The 25,071-nt window shown below is 38.3% G+C and overlaps 1 protein-coding gene across 1 annotated transcript in view; it reads left to right on the forward strand.

Moving 5' to 3' along the window:
* The first annotated feature begins 126 nt into the window (after positions 1 to 126).
* Positions 127 to 25,071, forward strand: part of NHLRC2 (NHL repeat containing 2) — a 33,835-nt gene continuing 8,890 nt past the window's right edge. Inside the window, exons 1-9 of the mRNA XM_042019347.1 lie at positions 127 to 519; positions 2,470 to 2,622; positions 6,310 to 6,765; positions 10,220 to 10,341; positions 11,439 to 11,568; positions 21,584 to 21,683; positions 22,114 to 22,345; positions 22,798 to 22,920; positions 24,003 to 24,212. Coding sequence (XP_041875281.1) covers positions 357 to 519; positions 2,470 to 2,622; positions 6,310 to 6,765; positions 10,220 to 10,341; positions 11,439 to 11,568; positions 21,584 to 21,683; positions 22,114 to 22,345; positions 22,798 to 22,920; positions 24,003 to 24,212 — 1,689 coding nt within the window. The 5' untranslated portion in view covers positions 127 to 356. The remainder of the gene's footprint in view (positions 520 to 2,469; positions 2,623 to 6,309; positions 6,766 to 10,219; positions 10,342 to 11,438; positions 11,569 to 21,583; positions 21,684 to 22,113; positions 22,346 to 22,797; positions 22,921 to 24,002; positions 24,213 to 25,071) is intronic.

The raw sequence follows: 25,071 nt of genomic DNA on the forward strand, positions 1-25,071 counted from the left end.
TTACTGGAGCCTGGTTTGTACTTTGTCCGGTGCTGCTCAATTTTTACGTCTTACAAACACTAAAGCAGCCGGGCGGGAAACACGGGCTGTGCTGAATCTGCTGGGCGGTGCTGAAACTGCTGCGCGGGAATCTCCACCGTGGGCTCCCGGCAGGAATGTGCTGCTGTGGATACCAAGGATACGTAAAAACAGGGGATAAGTGAGGACGTCCCGCTTTAAGACAGACGAGTTACCGCGTGTCTGTGCTTTGTGCTTTATTTTCTTTTTCAATCGCGGTTTTCCGCCCTGGCGCCGCGGGCGGTGCCGAATGTGCGGCGGTGAAGCGCCAGGCCGGTAAACAGCGCCCGGGTGAGGCGATGGCGGCGGGCGGGCTGGCGGGGCTCCTGCCCGCCCAGACACAGCTCGAGTACGCGCTGCTCGACGCCGACACTGCCCAGGAGAAGGAGAACCTGGTCTACCAGTACCTGAAGAAAATGGACAGCCGCGAGCGGGACCTGACGGTGCCCGAGCTCGGCGGAGGTGGGTGGCGCGGCCCGGGCGGGGCCGGGGGTCTCCCCGGGAGAGGCGGCGGAGCCCCGGCTGTTCCCGTGCGGGGTTTGCCTGGAGGTGCTGCTGCCTTCGAGGACCGGGCAGGGACGGCCCCGTGAGCCGCTGTTTAAATGGCACTTGTAGCTACAGGAAATGTCACTCCTGGAAGCAGCAGGAGCGAAGGGCAAGGAAAAAGACCCCCTTTACACATGCTCTCCCTGGTACTGGCTGCAAAAACACGTTTGTAAAATCTCTCTTCTAAATCTCTTCCCATCTGTACTGTGTATTTATATCTGTCACCTCTGGTCATAGTGAGAACCTTGCTAACTCTCCCTGCGCTCTCCTGAGCTCCCTTGGTTTCCCGGAGCATCCCTTAGGATATTCCCCAGCTCTCTCTCCCCAGTTTTCGTGTCCCTGATAACACAAACTGTGCTGGAGATGTCATTCATCCTCCTGCGGTGGTTTGCCCCTTTCACACATTTCTCTGTCTCTCCATGTGCTCAGGGCGAAATCAAAGGTTCAGCCTTAAAAGGTCTCGCAAGTCCTGCTCAGGGTCCTTTTAACCTTTGAGAGGCTCCCTGCAGCTATGGGAGCTCACATCACATACTGCGAGACAGAGACCTCAGGGGGTGAAATTCAGGGTTAAAATCACACGTATCACGGGAATGAATTAGGACTTTTAACTAGTAGAGCAAAGGGAGTCCTTGCTCTGTCTAGATTTGGGCCCTTGAATTGAATTTTAGTTTTTACCATTGATATTGTTTCAGTGTTCTGTCAAGGCTTATTTTCTCCTCTAAAAAGGGCTCAAATAAGTAGCCAATATCTATGAAAGGTATTTTAGTTCTAGTGAAAAGGGGAGAAATGCCATAAAGTATATAAACTACCCTTTTCTTTTGAAAAATGAACAGCAAAGCTGTTATACTGTGAAGATAGTGCATATACTGATGAATTATTCTCATTATTGTCACCAAAGCTAAATGTGATGCATCCATTTTTGTTTATAAATATATGGAGCTAGAGATCACTCCTCTTCGTGAAACAGAAACCAAGCCTCCTGCTGACTTGAGTAGGAATAACTTTTCCTGAAGCAGATCTCACTTGCTGAAACTGTCAGAGTGGAAGTTTTGAGGATTTTTAGATCAGTCAACCTACAATTTTTTAAAAAAAGGCCTTCAAAAATTTAATTCAGCTTTGCATTGTCTCACAACTGTCTTTCCCCACTATGATTTTAAATAATTTTTAAGAGTTAATAATGGCTGACCACATTCTAGAATATTTATTCCTTATCTTGATACCAGGTTCTAATGGGATCAGAGGACTTTCAGTTACCAGGGAGGAAAGAATGTTTTCATGTCTCATGTCAAGTGCTTTAAACAAATGACCAGGAGAACTGTTGTGCATATCTGAAAAAGTTGTATTTCTTCCCATCTGACAGAATTAATTTATACTTGTCATTTCAAATTTTGAAAATCAAGATCAAATCTATAAGCACAAAAATATTTCAGTGATCTCTGAAATCAGTTCTTTACAAAACTGTTGGAAAAAAACATTAAGAGTTTAATGCTTTCAAACTTTTAGTAGCCTTTATGTGAGTTTTAAATAATTGATTGTTACCCAAATGACATTGGGGGTTGAATAATGTAGATCGTGTTTCAAAATATATGAAATTTGTTCTGAGGCTTGCATGTTCTTTCAATTAAAAAGTGCCTATGTAAAGATATAAACTACACTTTCCTATTACAGTGAGTCTTATTAATAATATTTTGATTTACTAATTATGAAGAATTGTGGAACGTAAGGATGATTTGGATAAATAAAAGGCTTTTTGTTTGCTTTTCTACCTTTTTTTTTTTAAAGTTAAAAGCACCAGGAGCATTGTGTGGTATTGGTGCCTTTCCCTACCCTTCCCTTAACTGGCTATCACTGTTCTCTGAATTCCAGATCTACAGTGGTTAAACACTGAAGGTCCTATTTCTCTTCACAAAGACCTTTCTGGAAAAGTTGTGGTGTTGGATTTCTTCACTTACTGCTGCATCAATTGCTTGCACCTGCTGCCTGACCTCCACGCCTTAGAGCACCAGTACTCTGATAAAGGTAAAAGTGCTTTGGCTCTCTCGGAGTAGAATTTCCTGGCACTGTTGCAGGCTGAGTAGCTGAGTCACTTTGTTGCTGGTTACTAAACTGCTGGCAATATTTCAGGGGTGTCTAAAAATGTCTTCTAATCTTTTAAGTAGCCTAAGAAAGGTGACTGTGTGTACTTCCATCACATTTTTGAAGGGGGTTAAATAAAGTATCTGTTGTGTCTATGTAATTAGACAAACAGGATATATGCTTAAAGCCCAAATCTGATATCTCTATAAATAAGGCAACTTTCAAAAAGCTACTGAAGAATGTGAGATACAGGCTCAAAGTTAACATAAGTAGGTAGGTAACTCTCTACACTTGACTGAGGATCCAGCTCTAAGAAGAATATAGTAGAGGTGGTAGAGTAGATGTAGATAGATGGTAGAATAAGGTATAGATTACTTTTTTTTTCCACTGGAACTGAAATAACAAAATATCTAAGCTTGATGTAGAATTGTTTTGGTATTGGCATCGTGTTGTATACCATTAATAGCCCTGTATTCTGGAGAGGGAATTATGGTCTTTAAAGTCACGTCTGAAATGAGATCTGTCTCTCACTCCGACTGAATAAAAATGTAGGGTGATTTCTATTTAGAATGCAGTGTCTTGTTATCATGATGGCTTGTCAGAGATAACCTGTAGTCTTACACAGAGTGTGTCAGCTACTCACTTATGTGGGATATTTTAATAGGCTGAACAGTGAGATGAAGAACAGTGTTACTTTCAGTCCTAAAAATATTGTATTAAATACACTATATATGTAGTAAATAACATTATAATGTTTGTCTGATTCTCCATTGCTGTTTCTGATTGGTTTTAATTTTGTCAGTGTTTATTTTCATGTGTTAGCTTTTTCACTACAAAAAGAAATTGCAATTTATTTGAAATTTACACAGTGCTTTAGATGGGTTTCCATAGCACTTCACAGAAGATTCAAACTAATTTTTCTACCTTGGAAAGCTTAGATGTTTGCTTTGGAGAAATTTGAGATGCAGTGTAATGTTTCAAATATTAGGAACTTTTGTCTTATAAGGAAAAACCTTCATGGTTTTTTTTTTTGGGGGGTGAGTCAGTTTTAAGAGGAAGGTGAATGGCAAGTGATAAGTGGACTGTTGTGGGTATCAGGCATGTTGGGAAGAAGGTCTAGATAGAGATTTAGGAAGATTATATTGATCATAAAATGAATAATATATTTAAATTATAACTATTTTATAGTACACTGTGAGTGCATTAATATAGCTGTCATATCCTTAATCTGTTTTTTAAGGCTAAGGTGTTAAATCAGCTGATAACAAAATATTCATTTTAACAACCTCTCCACACGCGCTTTCTCCTAGAAGTGTTTGAACATCTCTATACTGGTGTAGAAGAGGCTTCAGCACTCTGAAGTAAAGGTCCACCTGGAGACCTATTTTTTCCTTTGACTTGAGTTAAACTTCCTGTCACAGCAGTTAGTACTTGAGGAAAGCACTTTGCTGATGGGTGATAAATGATTTTTGTATTTGAACTACCCTTGTAAGTTTTCTTTGGATTTCAGCTATCCTGTTTCTGCAGGAACCAGAATGAGAAAAAATATGCTTGGGGTGAAACTGGAGGTAAAAGGGAAGAAGAGCAGGTTTATGGAACATTAATCTTAAATTTAATCCGTTAGGAAGCAGAGGATAGCAGCTGCATTCAGGAAGAGATTAAGGTGCTTGATAGTTCAAACAAAAAGAAAAATACGTTGGGGTTTTTTTTACTATAGACCTCCCTTTTGGTTCTTTTCTGCTGTTTTCATGATTTGATTTTCAGCCCGTCAGGATTATTGAATCTCTCTTTGCTGTGCTAAGTGTCCAAATCTTCATATTACAGTAATATGTATAAATATACCAAGGCAGTAAGGGTTGTGGGTTTTTAAGCCATAGAAAACTATTTCAGTACATGGTCTTACATCAGTGTACATCTTCTTCACCTAAGGCAAACGAGATTTACTAATCACTAGGAGAAAGGTGAAGGGAGAGTTGTTGACTTGAGAAGCTTGAGAAAGATAAAAACTGGAAGAACAAAACATCTTGCTTGGGCAAAGCATCTGTCTCATAATGCATTTGGATCTTTAATCTCTTGTTTGAATACTTGAAGGTATATTGCCTATTTTTTCTTAGTTACAAGAACGAACAAACCTCAATACTGATATAATTGACTGTACATTGTGTACATACGTACTGTGTACATACACACCCTGATGATTTTTTTTAATGTGATTCAAATGCCTTCTTACATGGAGCATGTTGAAACTTCAGCTGTGTGATCACCAGACAGGAGAAGTTTAAAACACAGGAGGCTGTAATGTTAGGGTGATCCTAAATCATTATAAATATTCCAGTACATGTGCCATAGTTCTATTGTCTGGAACTTCAGGAGACCTGTTTCAGAATGAAGACTGCTTTCCATAGGATTGAATGTCGCCCGGCATCTTTATCTGATATGCTCTCATTGCTATCTTCAGTGGTGCTATTTCTGTATTTCAAGTGGCATTCAGAAGGTTATTTTAAACCCCAGTGCATATTCAGTTCATGTTATCAGCAGTCCAGAAATTACTTCTATAAGAGGAAGTACTTTTTAATATTCAGAAATAGCTTGGCATAAATCCAGTGTTGTGCTCTGCTGTAATCCTTCAAACAAAGTGTTTCAAAGGGAGTGCATATTGTTATTTCTCAGCATAGCATCCATCATTTCCACAGGAGTTTTCCGCATGAGGGGATGTTGTACCTTAGTTATGCTGTTCAGGTGTTCACTATAGAATTGTCTTTCTAGCTTTAATGATGTTTTTGAAGGACAAATGTAAGTGCTGGTTCTGATCCCTTTATAGATAAAATGTGTGACCTGCTGCTTGGATTTCAACAGTTAATGATACTATAACTTCAGCTGTCTGATACTGCAGCATTCTGCTCCAGTAGAGTTGATAAGACCGTATCAGTTATAGTGACTTTTTAATTTTTTAATTGTGAAATTGTTATATTCAAGCTTGCCTTGTTTATAACAAGTGTTGTCATTTTGTCATACTTGTCAGTGCTGCCATTTTATTTGAAATAGAGAATACTGTATTGATTTCAGAGGCCTATGCGTTATATGTTTTACTGTTTATCTAGAGGAAGATATGTCCAGGTGATGCTAGAATTCCACACTTTGGTGTTAGCTTTGTGGTTTCTGGTTAACTGTCTAAAACACCATAGTTGTATATAGAAATCAGAAGGCAAAGAGGTGTCTGTCCTAAGTATCTTTAAAAAACCCCAAAGTATCAGTTGAACAGCTACAACTTACCCACAACTATTTTGAAAGTATTTCTAGCTTAGTATGTAGAGGTTCAGGAACTAAGAAGAGTTTGTGTCAACCAGCTGGGGAAGTAATGGTCCTAAAACTTGGTAATTTTACCTGAGTGTTATTTCTGAGTGTCAGTATTTTCTATATTTTACCTGAGTGTTATTTCTGAGTGTCAGTATTTTCTATATATAGCTGTCTATATTCCTAATGAGATGTAATTGCTCTCTGTTTGTTCAAATCCTCTCTCATTCTGGGAAGCAGTCAGTCACATTATGACATAACCATGGTTCGTTTTTCCTTTTTTTTTTTTTTATTATTCAAATACGTTTCAATGCACAACTTCATTTTTCTTTGCAGATGGTCTTGTTATTGTTGGTGTTCATTCAGCAAAATTCCCAAATGAAAAAGTTCTGGATAACATTAAAAGTGCCATTCTGAGATACAACATTGTCCACCCTGTAGTAAATGATGCAGATGCAACACTGTGGCATGAACTAGAAGTGTCCTGCTGGCCAACTCTGGTCATTCTTGGGCCTCGTGGAAATATGCTGTTCTCTCTTGTTGGAGAGGGACACAGAGAGAAATTGTTTTTATTTACTTCTGTAACACTGAAATTCTACAAGGAAAGAGGACAAATCAAAGAAAACAACATTGGAATAAAGCTGTACAGAGACTCCCTTCCACCTTCTCCTCTGCTGTTTCCTGGCAAAGTGACTGTAGATGATTCAGGAGAAAGGTTGGTCATAGCAGACACTGGACATCACAGGATTTTGGTTACTCGTAAAAATGGACAAATTCTACACACTATTGGAGGTAAGGATATATATGTAAGTTTATTATAGCAATTTCAGTTCCTGAGTAGGGTATGTTTGCTGTGCCTCCTGGGCTGACTCTTTTCTTAGAGGACTGTTGCAGTGCTAGGTTTGGTTTAGCAAGCTGCAGCTTTCCTGGAGAGCACAGCTGGGCTGCTTAGGGCAGGGCAGCCTTTCTGTCCTCCCATAGTCCTTTTTGGACAGCCCTGAGCTTCTGCTCTGGCCAGCTGAGCTCTACAACACAGTGATGGCAAAGGAGGCAAGAAGGGTCTCTCCAGTGGGAATCTCTGTTGTTTCATGTTGGTTCACTGGCTCCCAGAGGCAGAGTGCCTGAGAGAGACCTCGTGGTCACGGAGCAGGGGGATTTTCTCAGGGGCCCAGGGGCAGTACATGGGCGGGGTTGGGGTACAGGAACCAATAGGGAGAACCCGAGGGATTGGCCAGGACTCGGGGCAGGGGAAAGCAGTGGGGAACAATGTGGGATAAGAAAAGCAGTGAGTAAACAGGTCACCATAGAGGACCTGGCAGTTTGTAAGCATTGCCAGAGTTCTGTTTTCTGCTAAAATTGTTTTTACTGGATTTGGGGGAATAGGGTGTAAGACCATGATGTGAGAGACCATTAATGCAGTTGTTGGAGATGCCTAATTGTTTTTCATTGCTTCATTGACTAAAGTTCATATTTTCATGTGCTGTCCAATATGAATTATAAAAATGCATTTTGTATTCCTCTGAAGGAGTTGCAAATGGTTTTAGATATAAAGGATGTACATCTACATCAAGCAGCAAGGTAGGGAAAAGACAAGAGACTGTAATGCCTCCTTTTCCAATAGAAGCGAATGTTGAATTGTTGTGGTGGTGTTGCGAGGAAAGGTTTTTCGTGTTGGTTTTTTTGTTTGGTTATTGAGTTTTTTCAGTGGAAGAGCATTCCTGTATAGGATCTCCTCTGGTTTCAAAAGCAGAGAATTACTAAGAACAGTGGCATTCCAGTAAGAACACAGGCACCTGAAAATGCAGTTGCCTTAGTACGTGTAAAAAGACCTGTGTTCTCATCAAAACTGAGATAATAATGTATGAACAAGTTATGAAAATAGTAAAAGTATTTTAAATTTCGTTACATTTATTACAATGTTTGTATTAGTAACATTTCAGCTTTAGAAAACGAACATCCATAGTTGCTTCTGTGAAGTAACAATCTGCTTTACAATGCAAATGAAGACAATTTGCACACTCTTTGTATGCTTACTGTTTCACAAATGAAACATTCAGCGTTGGGGTTTTTTAAAACCTATTAAAATGGTCAAAGTTACATCTTAGTCCACCGAGTACATAACCTGATGGGTTGCATGCTAGCCAGAAGAGAAGGAGCCCGGAGGTTTAGCTGCACTGCCCTGTACAAGGTGGCACTGAACACAGAAAGGGTTCAGAGAGTGAGCTCCTCACCCGATGGAGCTACTCCTGGGCTGCTTGGAGGACACACAGGCAGAGACAAAGAAGAAGGGAGGGGACTCCTCGTATAGGTTCCACGCAGCTGATGGGACAGGGACGAAGAGCCGAAAATCTGAGGGCGTCCAGGGGTTTTATAGTGGGATGGGGAAAGGCGGGGATAAGGGATACAGGCAATGGGATGGGGCAAGGGAGGCGGGGTGTACAGTGAGGGAGCCAATGGGATTAACACAGAGGAGGGACTTAGGGAAGGAACCAATGGGGTGTCGATTAACACAGACGCTTCTGGAACTTATGCATATTAACTAAGGGAAATTAATATTAACATATATAATTAATATATGAGATTAATATATATAATTAATATATAAAATAGGGAGTGGAAAACATGAACCAATCATATAGGAACATGTAGATCACAGAACTGGGGGGGTTATGGGTTCTCATCCTAACTGCAGAGTGAGTTGTTGAACCTCGGTGCCTGACCACTGGAAGTTGGTTTTGGTTTTACCCTCAGGGGTCAGGGTGGCTGCAGCCACTTGCACCACCACAGTAACTGTTAGGACAACCGTAATAGACAAATTTAAGAAGTGGTTGTATCCTCAAATTATTGAAAACAATGGTTTGTTTATGTCTCAGAATCAGGACCTGTGTGCTGATGTGTCCTGTATTACTTAGTCTGGAATTGACTAATGCCTGCCCCAGGGCAGGATCCTACAAATCTCATAAGAATACCAGTGACTCTGCTGTTTAAGGAAGGGAAGAAAAATTCTATTTGCTATTTGAAGTAACACTGCATTGGCTAGACAGGCTATTTATTCAAGTTAATCTGATTTATCATTAAGGCATTAGTCTAAATACCTTTCTCCAGTAGGATGTGCAAAGAGAATTTCTCATGACAAAAATGAGAGAATTTGGTTTCTGCTTGATATGTGAGATGAATTTTCCGGCTACAAGTTACCCTTTAGTGTTCTGGGACAGTCATTAAACAGGAATTCAGAAGGAGTGTCCTAAGCTCCAAACTGGCACCCTCCTTCCTGTGGCATGGTGTGCTAATCCCTTCCGTGGGGATGTGCACCCTCTCACTCACAGGGGAACTACTGGAATCTGACACACCAGTACTTCAGTCCTTTGTGTCTGACAAGGTCTAAATTGATTTCTGACTGGAGGTTGTAAAAGTTTGTGTATTTCAGTGACTCAGTTAAATGATTCAGTGGGCAGAAAATAATGTAATGAAGTTGATAATGCAGTAATAAATGTGGGCATGCACAAAGGTTGAAATTGTTATTTGCATCATAAATCATGGTACACACATAACTCATACCTAAATGTCTTCTGCTGACACATCCTGCTAATGCACTTTAAATGCTACCTCCTCTGAAATACGGTGCTTACCTTCACACTGTTATGTTCCTTTCTATTTCCTGACTGTTCTATGCAGAAGTCTGTCACTCCATCATTCTTACTGTTCTTTTGTGTAATTAGTTCCTTATCACCTTTTTCCTAATTAGTGTTCTTAATGAGAAAATGTTGCTAATCAAATATTGGTTTCATTTGTGATTACAACAAAATCTAGACCAATGAAATGGAGTTGAGCTTTGGACTTTTTTTTCTTCCTGGCTTGCTTTGATGTAGTCAAGACTAAAAAAAAAGCTGTAGTTTTTTATTTTTGTTTTCCATTGTTGCTGTTGTCCTTTAGTGCAATTTAGAACCCTATTAGGACTCCTCTAGAACATTTTAGAACCCTATTAAGACTTCTCTTTAAAATATGAGCTTAAGCAGAGAACTTTTGCAGAATGAGTTACGAACTTAATAGCACCAGGCTGTTTTTATTACGTAGCACAGAGGCTAAAATGAGACTACTCCAAATAGTAATAGTGTAAAATGTACAAGGTGCTGTGAAAGCAGCTCTTGGAATGTGTAATTATCCTAGAGGTTTAAATGTATGCACTTTATTTTTAAGGTGACTTTTTTCAAAAATTACTTTTGAGTTTGCTGTGTTTTATTTACAGGTCCAAACAGTGGAAGGAGAGATGGAGGATTTTCAGAGGCAGCTTTCAACTCACCACAAGGGATCGCTATAAAAAATAATATTATTTATATAGCTGATACAGAAAATCACCTAATTAGAAAGGTAAATTTTCCATAAGGAAATTCAAAGTTTAATCTATTACACTTTATTCTACTTACACAGGTGAAAGTTTACACCACACGAATTACTCTCCAAATAACATCAGAAAGGAGATTTGGTCCACTATCTTATAAAGAAATGCTGTTGAGCAGGGTTTTTGAACGTATACTTTTGTGTTTCCTTGCTAATGGAGATGAGGTTGGCTACTTATTATAGCATAACAGGGTTTTGGTTTTGGTTTGGTTTTTTTTCCTAGTCACTCTTACTTTCCTATTTTGAGAAACATCTATTCTTAGTCCTGGAAGCAAAAACTGGTTTTGTTTCACTTCCAGTAGTATCAGATTCTTATCTAAAGTTATTGTACTGCTGTGGTGCAGTGAATATCCAAACTTCCGTTGGCTGTTTGGGTTTCTAAAACACAGGTAACTGCCCTGATATCAGAACTGGCTGCATGTGTGTTCTCTCTGATTAAGAACTTGCAACGTTTTAGCATGTAGGAATTGGATCTTACATTAGGTTAGGTCAAATTTAGGATAATCAGAAGTTAAGTTTGGTGATGGAATATAATATTGCTTTGTTATCTAAAGTACTCTGTGCATCTCAGAAGATCTCGGACTCGGGTCCTCACCAATATCCCATTTGTGATCAGAGGAGGTGCACCCTTAATCCATCTGGGGTGCCTTTGTACAGATTATTTTATGTGGCGATAGGAAATACTGTTACAGTATCTGAGTTTTTATGTCATATTCGTATATAACTTTAAAATAAAACATCCACATCAGTTTATCTAAGTATTTATCCAGAAATTTGTGATGCTTTCTTGTACAGCCATTGAGCAAATGCTGGCAGAGCAGTGTTAATTTTTGTTGCACGTGGAATAGAGTTCCAGGTACATTGTTTTCATGCTGCCTGCTGCTTCCCCACCCCCATACTCCCTGTCCATCAACAAGCACTGTGGTAAAATTAATTGTTTTCTTACATAAACAAATGCCTGATATTTGTTAGGATTTCTCTGGTTTTGACACCTAGCTCAAATTATCTGTAACTTCAGTCAAGTGAATTTCATACATTCATTTAATGTGTCATTTTCCTTCACACAGATTGACCTGGAGTCGCAGATGGTGACCACTGTAGCAGGCATTGGGGTACAAGGTGTTGATAAGGAAGGAGGAGCAAAAGGAGAAGAACAGCCTATCAGCTCTCCGTGGGATGTGGTCTTTGGAAATTCAAGTACTGTATCAGTTGAGCTTTAACATCTCATATTTACACGTGTGACTGTTGGCTAAATTTTTTACTGTTTTGGTATTAATCTGAGATAGAAAAGGTAAAGGTGTAATATAAAACTGAGTCCAAAACACAATAATTTCAATTGCAAATGGTAACTGCAGTTCTGCTTTGGATCACGAAATGTTACTTGATGGAAGAAAAATTCTTTTGCATAAAGTTCTGTAGTTACTGCATCCAAACACAGAAGGAAATCATGATTGCTTTTTTTAGGCCAGTGCTTTAAGCCAGGATCAGTAGATCTGAGGGTAAATTTTTTTTTTTTTTTAGTAGATCAACAGGTAGATTTTACAGGAAGTGAGCATTGTCTAGAAGTTCCTTTCTTTGACTATACAGATGTGTCTGACCACTTGTAAATATTTGAGTTTAGGAAATAAAAATAATTTTATTTGGGGACCTTTGTTTATTCCTGTTTAGGTGACATAAAATCCTTAGCCTCAAGATCACAATAGAGTCAGTCAGATAGGAGAGGAATACCTCAGCACAAACCTTGCAAGTGTCAGGAGGTGAAATAAATCTTTGCATAATAGGATACAAGGATCACCTTCTGAGGACTTAAGTAGCTTTCTTTCCCAGTTCACTTTGAACACACACCTGAGCCTGGCATCTCAACACTGCCACGTTTTCAGTTGTTACTGACTGTGAGTTGAAACACAATTTTCTCATGTTTCTGTTTCGTTGTAATTTAGAGGTTGCACATGCCAATTTATTAACCATGACAGAACAATGCTTTGATGTGACATAAAACCCATAGGTGGTATTTCAGACATGAAAAATTGACTTCCAATATTGGGATTTCTTTAATCTGCAGATGAACAGGGTGGGGAAGTAGCATGATTTACCTCTAATATCTTGAAATTAGAGGTGCTTTGCAAGTTTAGTGAATTATAATATTTTACTGATGTGGAAGCATTTGTTAAAATCTTGTGTCAGTTATGAGGGAGGAAAACACGCTCAAGTGTAAGGGAACGTAGAATCACAGAATGGTTTGGGTTGGAGGGGACTTTAAAGACCATTTTTCCAACCTTCCTGCCATGGGCAGGGAAATCTTCCGCTAGTCCAGGTTGCTCAAAGCCTCATCCAGCCTGGTCTTGAACAATTCCAGGGACAGGGCATCCGCAGCTTTTCTGGGCAGCCTGTCCCAGTTCCTCACCATCCTCACAGTCAAGAATTTCTTCCTAATTTCTAATGTAAATTTGCCCTCTGTCAGTTTGAAGCCATTCCCCCTTGTCCTACCACTGCATGCCCTTATCAAAAATCCCTCTCCAGTTCTTTTTTAACCCCTTTAGGTACTGCTCTAAGGGCTCCCCAGAGTCTTCTCCAGGCTGAACAACGCCAACTCTCTCAGCCTGTCTCCGTAACAGAGCTGCTGCTCCAGCTCTCGGCTCATCCTTGTGGCCTCCTCTGGCCTTGGTCCAACAGGTCATTGAGGCTGATTCAGAAATGCTGACAGTGTAGAATCTTCTGGTACAAAGACATTGTCAGTATAGACAGAGTACCACCAGCAGCCTTGAGTACTTGGGGAAGCAACTGGGATATGTTTTCAGATTTAACAGTTCTATTAACGTGTCTTGTGGAAAAAAAAAAAAAAAAGCCTTTTCTCAAAGGTCTGGTCAGCAACCCTTACAATCTGTGGTAAGCATATGGAATCCTACTTGGAAGATCAAGGAGGAACACCTGGAAGAGAATCTCACTGGATGTGGGCTGCTACTAATGCAGGCATGACTTTTACTGAATTTTGTACAATCTGCTTTTCCTTTTGTGAACTGGGAGACTTGTGTGGCTAGATGGTGTAGTTTTCAAGAGATCTTGAACCAGAAAGCTGATCCCTGTGGGATGTTATTGCAGAGCTGTTTCACAGATCAGCAAAGAGGAGACTAATAACTGATTAGTACTTCAGAAACTTGAGCTGGTTGACAGAGCTATTCAAAGTATACTATAATTTTAATTTTTTATGATGCTTTTTTATGCTTCTGTCAGTAGTTAAATATGATGGTTTTTTTAGTTTTGAGAGCTCTGCTTGTTAAATGTTAATTGATATGATAATTTTTATCAACATGAACATAGTATTTACTGAGTTAGTCACCTGTAGAGGATTAGTCATCTGTACTGCTCAGCATTGACTGCTGAATTTTAATAAGCATTTGCATAGAAATCAGATCTTCTGAATGCACTTTGTTCAGACCGGTGCCGATTTTTTTCATATTCAATTAGAACCTACTAGTCAGTTGCCTGTTTAGATTGCTACAAAATATAATATAAGCTGTCAGTTAAGCAGAGATTAAATCAATTTGAATTCTTTTTTTTTTTTTTGAGAGGGTAATAAGCCTAATAGATAAAATGGGGGAAAATATACATTACTGTAATAGCAGTAAATTCTAAAATTCTTTAGAGAATTATAATAACCAGAGAGAGTTGTAAAAATGAGCAGTTATATTGAGTGGAATGTGAACAGGAATCTGTCCTAGAGCATGAGGAACCAGGACTGCAGTGCAAGTCTAGCAAGTATTTTTTGCTGTCATAAGCTGCAGTGACTTTTTAGTTTGCTACCAGACATCAAAACAGTTTGCCAGCAATGCAGCAGAGTTTGCCAAGGTTGTATTGTTGAGTTGCAAGTTGCTAAGCTGCAGCTTGCTTGAGCATAGTGGGATCTTCTGTTCCTCTGCAGTATAACATAGAATGCACTCGTGCCTCTCAGAGTGCTGTCCTACAAGTTCCTACCCTGTTGTCAGAATTTTAAAACTCACCTGCCAGTGTCTTTAGGCATTTGGATGGGTGAGGTAATTTATGAGAGTTTCAAAAATTACTTTTGTTTGCATTCACACAGCAGTGTCCTTGTTTTACATATGCTTATATCTCTCTGTGCAAGTTGCAGGAGGTAACGTACTTCAACAACGTAGGTTCATTATTGCAAATTTTAAAAGTTTGAGTTTTGTGTTAACTGGTGTGTCATGTGGTAGCTAACATCACACTTTCCCATCTTCTTTAGATCTATGTAGCACAAACTCTGTGCAGTTTCAGAAGATAGATTTTTAGTTGTTTTTTTAAATATGGATTTCATAATTTTTAAACAAGTGCTATTTCTGGAAGTTTCATTTTAGTGTCCAAAGCCATGCTAGTCAGAACATGAAAGGGAGAAAAAGGAAGTTTAAATGTTTAAGCAGAAAAAGAAAGTTTAAATGTTTAAGCAGGTTATTAAAAAGCTTATTCTGACCTTTTTCAAAGTCTCAAAGAGGAAAGATTGCCTCTTGAGAGAAAGTTTTTTCCTCTATCATTGACATTTCTTGAGTTCACTCCTACATAGAGTTTAGAGTATCTATTGATCAATTGAAAGAATTAATTTTTTGTTTAAAACCTTAGTATATAGGTGGTTGAGAAATGGAAAATACTGAGAAAAAGTTTGAGGACATGGATAAGCTAATATTCAGAATTGATAGTATGTAGCATTCTTTTAAGTATCCACATAATATTTTCATAAGTAGACTTTTGTTGCCCTGTTCTATACAGATGCCAAAGTCTGAGACAGAGATTAAGTGAGTGTGAAACACCATTTAAATGAAATTTGGCACAAATGTCTTCCTTTGAGGCAGGGGAGCTAATGGAGACAAAACATATGGTAGGATTCAGACAGAGTATTCTTCCTTGTGATCTTTTTTATTTCTTTGGCTGTGGCCACTGAGCTTGTGTTCTGAAAATTCTTGAATGAACTCCATGGCTTAAATTCTGGCTTTGCTGAGGTTGGTGCTGAAATTTGCATTGATATAGATTGTGTGGGAAATAGAAGGGAAGGGACAGAGGCTTAAAAATACGTTACAAAATTACTGTGTGCTTTTTTAGCTTTCTCTGTTGTGCCCTTCTATTTTTATTTAGTGGGTGTTGAAAGCAAGTGATACTTTAATGCACAGTTGATTTGAGCGTGAAATGTTCTTGATAGCTGCATTCTAGCTGGAAGGAGCAGGACAATGACCTGTGCTTGGTGACATAACCATGTGTTTTCACATTCCAAAATCTGGTTTTAAACTGCATGATTGTAATCTATTTATAGAAAGTCCCAAGTACAGTATTGACCATGCTTTCAGTAAACTTGTTGGAAATTTTTACCTAATTTAAGTATTATGTAGATCTGATTTAAATGAAAGTACAGTACCTTACCATACTGGTGCAATTTTTATAGCCCTTAAAAGGCAAAAGTATGTAAGATATTTTTCATCCTTCTCTGTGTTTCTGCTAGAGGGTTATTTGGTACCACTGCATTCCACAGCAAACACTTTTTTTTTTCCCTGTATTACTCATGGTGATTCTTTCCTAATGTAAAAAAAATTTTAAAAATCACTTAACCAGTAAGCAATTAGCACTTCCTGCTTGAGCTCAGATTATACATGGGGTGTTTATGTCTGAACTGTCTGTATCTTGAGGAGATGCTTTCTTCTACGTGTCACCCTTTTTCCTCCTAGTCTGGTCTCATTCTGTCATTGAGGCTCTGGCCGTCACTGTCCTGTGAAAGGAATTTTCCTGGGTTGTAGCTGAAAATGAAAGAGCTGCTTTTGCTATCATCAGGCATTAATTTAGAACCATTTTTCTGGACAAATCAAAGCTTGAATTCTTCCAAAGATACATGCATATATGACATGACTGCATGATGTAGCAATGTGGATTTATTTGGAATGCAAAAGGCCTGCTCATCTCTTTAGCAGTTTCCTATGCAAAGTACAAGCTTAAAGATACCCCATTTGGCTTTGCCCTTATACAAATTTAGTTCCACAGAAAATCATGTTAAGAGACATCACTGACAAAAAACTACATTGCCTGTCTTTCCTTGTTGAGCTGGATCCTAAATTACTTGTAAATAGCAATTATTTTTTATTTTAGATTCTTGGAATTTCAAAGAAGAAGTAACTTCATTAAAGAGAGGGGTGAAGTAAAGTGAAAGATATATAATAAGGTTTTATTCCTGTGTAAGAACTGCTTTAGGTGAAAAAGTCTTTTGAGAAATAGAAAATTAAGTAGTTACAGGGCAGGAGTGCAGTGAAGCAGGACATTACCCCATCTTGCTTTGGGTTTATAAGTATTGCTGAATAGTAGTAGTAACAAAACTTATTAGTATTTCACATGTTCATTATAGAAACAGGTCAAGAAATGAGGGACTTATGTCAGTATTTTAGTATAAACATGCCTGTGACATTCAAAGACTGAAGTCTTGATGTAAGGATATAATGGGAGTGTAGTGACTGAATATTCAACAGTAATCTTACTCAATTGAGTTTGACAGACTGCTTTTCTAAGTTGGACTTCTCTATGTCTTGAGGAAATGCATAATGACAATGATTACTTTCTGCAGTAGAAAAGAAGCATTTGGATTAGCAGGGTTGACATCCTAGCAGCTGTCAAATTTAGAATCTTTTTGAAGTCCTTGACTTGAAACTGCCTTCTGTAAAAAAAGTGTTGTGTTTGTACCTGGAGTGATGGTTTTCATTCTCTATAGTGATGGTTCCACAGTCTATAGTCTCATTCTGTGAATTAAATCTATGTTCATGATAAAGAAGCTTAAATTAAACATCAGATTTCTATAGACTAGTTGGTGTATCAATTCTTAATTTCAGATGCAAAACTGCTGAAAACACACAAGTGTTAGAGAGGCTTTGTCAGGCATGCTGGGGTCAGAAGGAGACACGTTTTTTAACGGTAACTATTTGAGGCTGAATGTGCTTTTGAATATGGAATGCAGGTGTTGGAAGTCAAGGGAGACTGTGGTGCTGAAGTACCCTCAAGTGTGTGTGTTTGCTGTGCTTAATTAGGAATGAGTAAAACACATACCCAGACTTAGCTCCTTCTGTAGTTATAGCGATGTATCCCAACACTAAATAATCCAAATTAGTTCTTTTATGTTTGCAAATGCTATCTCTTCTGCTTGGGATTTTTTGGAAATATTTACTGCTATTACAGTTAGAAGGCCTGAGTTAGAAAACTTGGGAAAGAAATAAAAAGTACTTCCTTACAGTCATCATTTTTAGCTCTCTATTATCTCCCACTGTAAGACACCCCTTGGTATCTAAGTCCAAGGATTTCCCTTAATGAGAGGGAAGGTGTGTTAACTAAGGAGGAAAATTTCAGAAGCATTTTGTTTCATAAAGGGTTGTGCTGTTTGCATGATGCAACACTGTGTGAAAGAGTGCCAGGTAGCACAGAAAGAAAAGAAGAACACTGATTTTTAGTCATCCAAAAAGGATGATGTGTACTTTAAAAAGTCCAGACTTCACTGCCAAAGTATTCCTTTGGAGCTTTGCTGTGTGTGTCTCACTGAAGAACACTGGTTCTCTATTCTTCTGTCAGATTTGCATTTAATTTTCTGAACTTCCACTGACTGAAGAGCAGGTGAGACATGCATTCACTGTGCTCGTGCCTATCTGTGGACTGCAGGGTGTGTTGTGTAGCCCCTTTTGCTCCTTGTGAATTTCCAGAGGATGAGTGTACCAACAGACTTCTTCCTAGGTTCTTTTTGTTTCTTCAAAGATAAAATTAGTAGACAGGAATAATATTTTCAGACTTCAGTCTATTTAGAAAATGTCAGTGATGCCAGCCACAAAATATAACTTTGATTCCCAGGCTTTTTATTCCCAGGCTGGAAGCATGCAGTCCCAGACAGGGAAAGCTGGAAGTGTGGATAGTCCTGGGAATGGAATCCCTTCAAACGGATACTACTTTTGATTGGTGCCAAACAAAGTAATTTCTGTGCATTCAGGTTGACTCACCTGTAATGGTCAGCAGTGTTAGTGACTGTTTGAAGATGTGCCTGTGAACAGACAGGACTGTGAATTTTTAACACACAGGTCGAGCAGAGGCAGATTCAGGAGCTCCAGCATTGTACAATAACTGAGGCATCATACACTGGGGAATGTTTGTGTACTCAGAGCTGTAGTTCACTATTAGTGAATGTTTATAACACAAGTGTATCCCATTTGCAAGCCATACCTCGCTTGGATACAGGCACACTACAGATAAGAAAGCACATACCCTAATAAGGAGAAACTACACTGCATTTTTAAAACAGCTCAAGATGGGTTGGAATGTGGTGCTTAATTGAATAAATGTAAGAGAATTGCTTTGTTCTCTTATGTTGTTTTATAATAAATTCTTTAGAAATAAATTCTTTCCATTCATGATAAGGAGTTATTGTAATAATGGCATTACCATAATTTTAGCATTCTGGCTCTCCCTGGCCCCCTTCTCCTGCAAGAAATGTACGGGAATAACAATAGTAATGTCCTTAAACTGTTCTGTCATGAAAGAAAAAGTTTTTCTGCCTCTTTTTTCAGAACATAAAACATTAAACCATTGTGAGGACCATTGTGTGATAGAATACCTTAGCTGTGTAGCATTAATTTTCTGGGTTTGGGTAATTTTTTTTTATTAAAGCTCTGACGTATTTTCCACAATTCCCCAAAGACTGTGTGCTGTTTCCATGCTTGCATCCATTCTCTTTGTTCTAATGGCCATCCGGTAGAAAATATTTGTGTTAAAATTTATGACAGTTATGGAGCTCTTACTTATTTTTACAGCCTTGTTCTCTAGTTGAAGAAGAGATCTTCTCTCTATCAATCTTCCATAGTCACTAAAATTTGAATTTAATATTGGTACTTTTTTCTCATATTTCATAAGTCTTGCTGTATGCAGAATTAGAGTAAGAAGCCTTTTCAATTTTTCAACATCTAGCTGTTACAGGGGTGTTTTCAGTATGTGGTGTTAGAGAATTGGATAGATGAACAGAACAGATTTTTCAACAGTGCTCAGTTCAAGTCTGACTCTTTCATTTAATTGGTGGATAAAGTGAATATTAAATAATTAACAAAACTTTCTGAGATCACTCAGAATGAATTGCAAAGCATAGCAAGATAAAAAAGCTCACTTTCTGAATAGACCAGTGATTTTAACAGTTTTCATTCTGGAATACTTAGAATAGTAACATCTGAAAGTGCAAGATATGCATAATGGAAATAGAAAATTCTGAGGCTGAGCAGTTACTATATAGGAAGTAGAGAAATGATTTCATAACCTATTTTCTCAATTTAAATCTCTTAGAAATGAGCTCTAATCAAAAAGTGAGACTTTGGGACGGGGAGGTGTTGTTTTCGGTTTTTATACTGGAGTGTTTTTGGCATTGTTGGAGCTTTGGTAGCATTTCTGGTAATTTATAAAATGTGTGCTTTGCAACTTATTTTGCAAACGTTTTTTGATCAAGAAAAAGCTATTAGGTACTTTGCAAGTTTGACTTTCATTTTTGGTGCTCTAGTTTATGTAACAACATGGAGCCGCACGGAGGTGCAGAAAAGAGTTACCCGAATTACTTTGATGATAGTCTTGGGAACTTGTATATTGATCCAAGAAACAGAAAATGCTGGTGATAAGCTCTGTTAAAATCATACCAGTACTGTTCTGAAGAGAGCTCACAGTATAAAGAAGTTAATTCTGGAGAGAGAAGGATGCCTTTTTTCCCCTCTTGTGGTGCATAGTGTAGAAAAGATTTAGGATTAGAAGAAGAACAGCAGAATCTCTGTTGGGGAATGGTGGTAATTTCATTTTTTGGACTAACTTGCCAGATTTAAAATGTTTGCAAGCGTTTCACATAACATTGCTTTTATTTTGAAACTCCAGAATATTTTTGGCAGAGGGAGGGGAATTATCCATGAGATTGTTTTCAGGAACAGCTCTGAGATGCACAATGCTTTTTAAGTTCATGTGAATAAAAAGTTTCTGTGAGCAATTTGAAGGTATTTTTCTGTTGAGTGGCTGATGGTTGTTCCAATACCTTCTACATTTATTTAGAAAAAATTTGTTAATGTTGTTTATAACTATATGGGATGGTGTTAAAAAGATAATACTGTCCCCATTTTAAAGCAGTTTTTGAATGTCAGCTTTGTGTTCCTTAAGATTTTCAGGAAAGACTAAAATAAGTAAATTTATTTTGCTTTTGGGTTGTTGGGAGTTTTTTTCATTGTCTTTCACAATCTTCCTTCATGCATTTTTTACTGCTGTAATGTGATTACGTTTAAAGCTATAGAGCACATTTATGTTCTTCAATTTTCCCTTGTATAGTTTTCTTTGTGAAGTATTATCTGGGCAAACTTTGTGTAGTTATTTATAGACTTGGATTGCTGAATAGTAGTTTTATACTTCAAGTTGAAAAAAATAGATGCTTGACACATACTTGAACACTTCTTGATCAGAAAGTCACTGTTCCACAGGTCTGCATCTTGCGTTTGTGACACCACGTTTACATGTGCATAGGGAGAACAACTTGGAAACTGGGTGGTCACTTCAGGGGGAAATTAGGAAATGCCCACGTCACATTTACTGTTTAAATAAACTGCAGTTGATGCTCTGCAGAGCGAGCATCAGTGACCCTTAGCTTCAAACATGATGTCCTCTGCGTATAATGTACAATGGTACTGCCATGGTTATTTCTTTCAAAACCTGTAAACAACACCCAGTAGTTTTTTGTAGTATCAAATTTTGTCACTAGTGTAGTAAAAAAAAAAAAAAAATCAAGATTGCATACCCCAAAACCATGCTTAGCAAAGATAGGTATGTACCTGTTGACTGGTATGAATCAAAAATAACAGGCGAAACAGACACAATAGCAGAATGTTGCGAAGAGCAAATCCCACTTGAAACGTTGCCTTTGTCAGGTAGGAATATTAAACACACAATTTGTAAACCCCTGGGAATAAAATACCAAGAAGAAAAGAAGAAAAATAGCAAGTTTTGGTAGATTAAAGACTCTGTCTCTCTCTCTCTCTCTCTTTCTTTTGCTCTGTTTTTTTGGTTGTGTTTTATTTTTTCCCCCATAGGGAAGATAAGCTGAAGTAAGGGGGGTCAGCAGAGTTGGTTTGATGATTTCTTTGTTCTGTAAAACATTTGCAAAATGGGGTTTTTTCATCTGATTTTTTGTGTCCCTTTCTAAAAGTTTCAGGAACACAGGAAGATGATGTGTTATGGATAGCAATGGCAGGCATTCATCAGATATGGGCACTGATGTTGGAAGGTGGAAAACTACCAAAGGGAAGGTAAGCAACTTACTAAGAGAAATGTGAAGTTGCTGCTTGTCTTGATAAACAGCTTTCAGAGCCCAAAGAGAGAGGTAATCAAATTAAACTGAAAATAATTTAGTTTAAAGGTTTGTATGCTTAAAAGTCTGTCTCCTTTTCCCACATCTGTTAGATGAAATGAAAGATGTTACCGTAGCTATACAGCTATGCCTTGGTAAGATACACTCATATAATTGAGTGTTACTTTTCCTTGCATTTACTGAGGTAACTAGTAATGAATAATGTACTGAAGTGATATAAAAGTTAGCACAAGGCATTGAGCAATTCCTCATTGCTGCATTCCACTTGGTTTTATAACTCACGAGTGCCTGTTCTGTAGCTTCTGTTTATTCATCTTGTCTGAGCTATTTCAAACTCATGGTTGAAATCGGGTGCTATTTGCCTTTAGTGACTTAAAGAAAGGAGTCTGCCTTCGCTTTGCTGGGAGTGGGAATGAGGAGAACAGGAACAACGCTTACCCACACAAGGCAGGGTTTGCCCAGCCCTCGGGGCTCTCCCTGGCCCCTGAGGAGCCCTGGAACTGCCTGTTCGTGGCCGACAGCGAGAGCAGCACCGTGCGAACCATCTCGCTCAAGGACGGGGCAGTGAAGCACCTTGTAGGAGGAGAGAGAGACCCATTGGTAATCACTTCAAACTTCCCCACACTGCCCTACTAATATTTCTCAAGCCTGACCTGGAGGAACCACTTTTGGGGTGAGAGGGTAAATCAGTTTCCATGGCCATCAATTTCTTAACTTCACTGCTTGGAATGCAAATGTGTGGCAGTTGTGACGCTCAGATGGTAGTGCAGGCTGTTGCTCCTTAGATAAGAAATTACTTCACTTATTCTTAAGAGAGCCAATTTGATTCAGCATTGTGTGGTCATTAAATCAGCTGGATTCATATTTATAACTTAGCTGTGAGAGTTTCCATTTGTGTGGTTAGCATCCACACTTCCAAGTTTCAGTATCCTTGTTTTGAAATTGTCTTGATTCTTTTTTTAAGTTAGTGAATTTCCATTTAATTACAGTCATTTAAATTCATGACCACATTGAATAATCAAATGTATTAATTAAATAAAATAATTTTTCAGAATCTGTTTGCCTTTGGTGATGTGGATGGAGCAGGCATAAATGCAAAGCTGCAGCATCCCTTAGGAGTAACATGGGACAAGAAAAGAAAGCTGCTCTATGTGGCAGATTCCTATAACCATAAGGTAAGCGTATAGTAACTTGTTATATACAGAGTTGGAAATTTTTATTACTACAGAGAATTATTTTAGTAATGTACAAAGACTGTGGTTAATTCTGTTAAGCCGAGGAAATGAATTACACGAGTTCCTTTGTGGGTTCTTTTTCTTTCCTTCCTTCCTTTCTTCCTTCCCTTATGAATCCTTCTCTTTACTATTGTTTTGCTGTCACATTCTTCTGTGTTGATACAATGGTCTCTTGGGGAAGGTGAATTCAAAGTGCCAAGTTACAGTTCCGACTAAAGGCTTTCCATGTACCTTCCCAAAGATGCTGAACTACAATGAAAGAGCTTAGGAGTGCTTAGTCAGGAATATACTGTAGGTTTGATAAAACTGAGAGGGCAAGAGGACTTGCTGTTCCCTTAAAAAAGCCATCCAAGTTTTGAGAAGTATTGGGGGTTGCCTCCTTGGAACTCTGGGATAAGAGACATTGTTTTGCGTGATCGTTCTTATGTGATGTTATATAAGCATTCATGTCTAGAAGGTTTTTAACTGTACACTGACTACATGCACTAAAAGAGAAGTAATCTGGTTTGAAGAGTAAGGTATATTACACTAAATGCTAATTTACATTTTAAGGCAAATTATATTTTGTTTCAGATCTTGTATAAAACATTATAAACTATTTTGCTATTACTTTGAAAAGAAGCCCATCTATTTGTAGAAGAAAAATAATCTACAAGTTAGCCTGCCAATTTCGTTATGCTCTCACTGTTTTGCAATGTTTCTAGAAAGCCAGCAAACATTAGAAAAACAAGTCATCCAGCATACTTTTATAGCAGAGGGGTAGGTACTTTCAAAGTTATGGGAGGGAGCCCTGAGTGAAGACCAAAGGAAGAAGTGAAGTCCATGAGGGGGTCCGGATGGGGAAAGACGGGACGTGTTCCTTGGTAAAGAGTGATAACACAGCCTCTAGGATGCACACCTGGTATCTGAGGTACTCAAAAAGCAGTGCTGACTACTGGAAATGTGGGATATGAGATAATACAGAACATCTAAATCCTGCTTGGTTTTCTCAGAGCAGCTTTTATTGTCTTTGTCTGTCTTAGATTAAGGTTGTGGATCCCAAGATGAAGAACTGTGCTACCCTGGCAGGCACAGGAGAAGCAGGCAATGTTGTTGGTTCCAGCTTTACACAGTCAGCTTTCAATGAACCAGGAGGTTTGTGTGTTGAAGAAAATGGCCGCCTGATGTATGTTGCAGACACAAATAATCATCAGATTAAAGTGCTGGATCTGGAAACAAAAATTCTTTCCATGGCAAGTAATACTTGTTAAACAGGCTGATAGTGGTGTCTTTTGATATAAATTACTATTACAGACTTCAGCAATTGTTATAAAAGTTATACAGCTGACTTTGGATACAGTAGCTGTATTCACAGGATGTTTTTGTGATGATCAGGCAAGTAAACATTGCCTGTTAGCACAGTTGTTGAAAGCCTCAGTCTTCAGAAAGACAACTTTTGCATGAAAACAGAAAGTGACAACCCTCTAGAAAAGGTTAATACAGAAATGTGAGTCATTAAGAGGTACAGCCCAGTTTTTCAGCATGAAAAGCATTTCATGAACACTTTGTAAAAAAGGGAAGTGAAATCAATTACCAAGCCCTGTAATTAAGCTGTAAGAGATGATTTTGGGAGGTAGTGACTTACAGCAAGATATATAATGGGCTTTCAAGTTGTCAAATCAAAACCACTGTCATAATTGAGTTTTATTTGATTGTAAACAAATTTGTGCTCATGTCCACCTCACAATGCCACTATGTCTTAATGATTTTTTCAAATATATATATACCTATATTTATGACATAATGGTCCTGATGTCTTCTCATATGTTTCTTGCATTTAATAGTACACAGTCTAAGTATGTGTTTAAATTTTCATATCATTTAACCTGTTGGTGGCTTTTCTGGAAATTTTCCTCTATTTTACTGTGCAATGTGCACAGTTAAAATCCTGGATTTTATTACTGAAGCATGCAATTTAATACTGGAATTAGAAGGAAATACATTTACATTTTATTTAAAGCAAAAATGTATTCCAACTGTAAAAAATTTTAGTTAAGGGATTCTGTAAAGTAGCTGTGGGTTTTATGGTTTTAAGAGTAAATATTGCTTTTA

Source organism: Corvus kubaryi, unplaced genomic scaffold (genome assembly GCF_017639235.1).
Source record: "Corvus kubaryi isolate FWS band 111438036 unplaced genomic scaffold, C.kubaryi_AGA036_p1.0 138, whole genome shotgun sequence".
NCBI classification, from domain to species: Eukaryota; Metazoa; Chordata; class Aves; order Passeriformes; family Corvidae; genus Corvus; species Corvus kubaryi.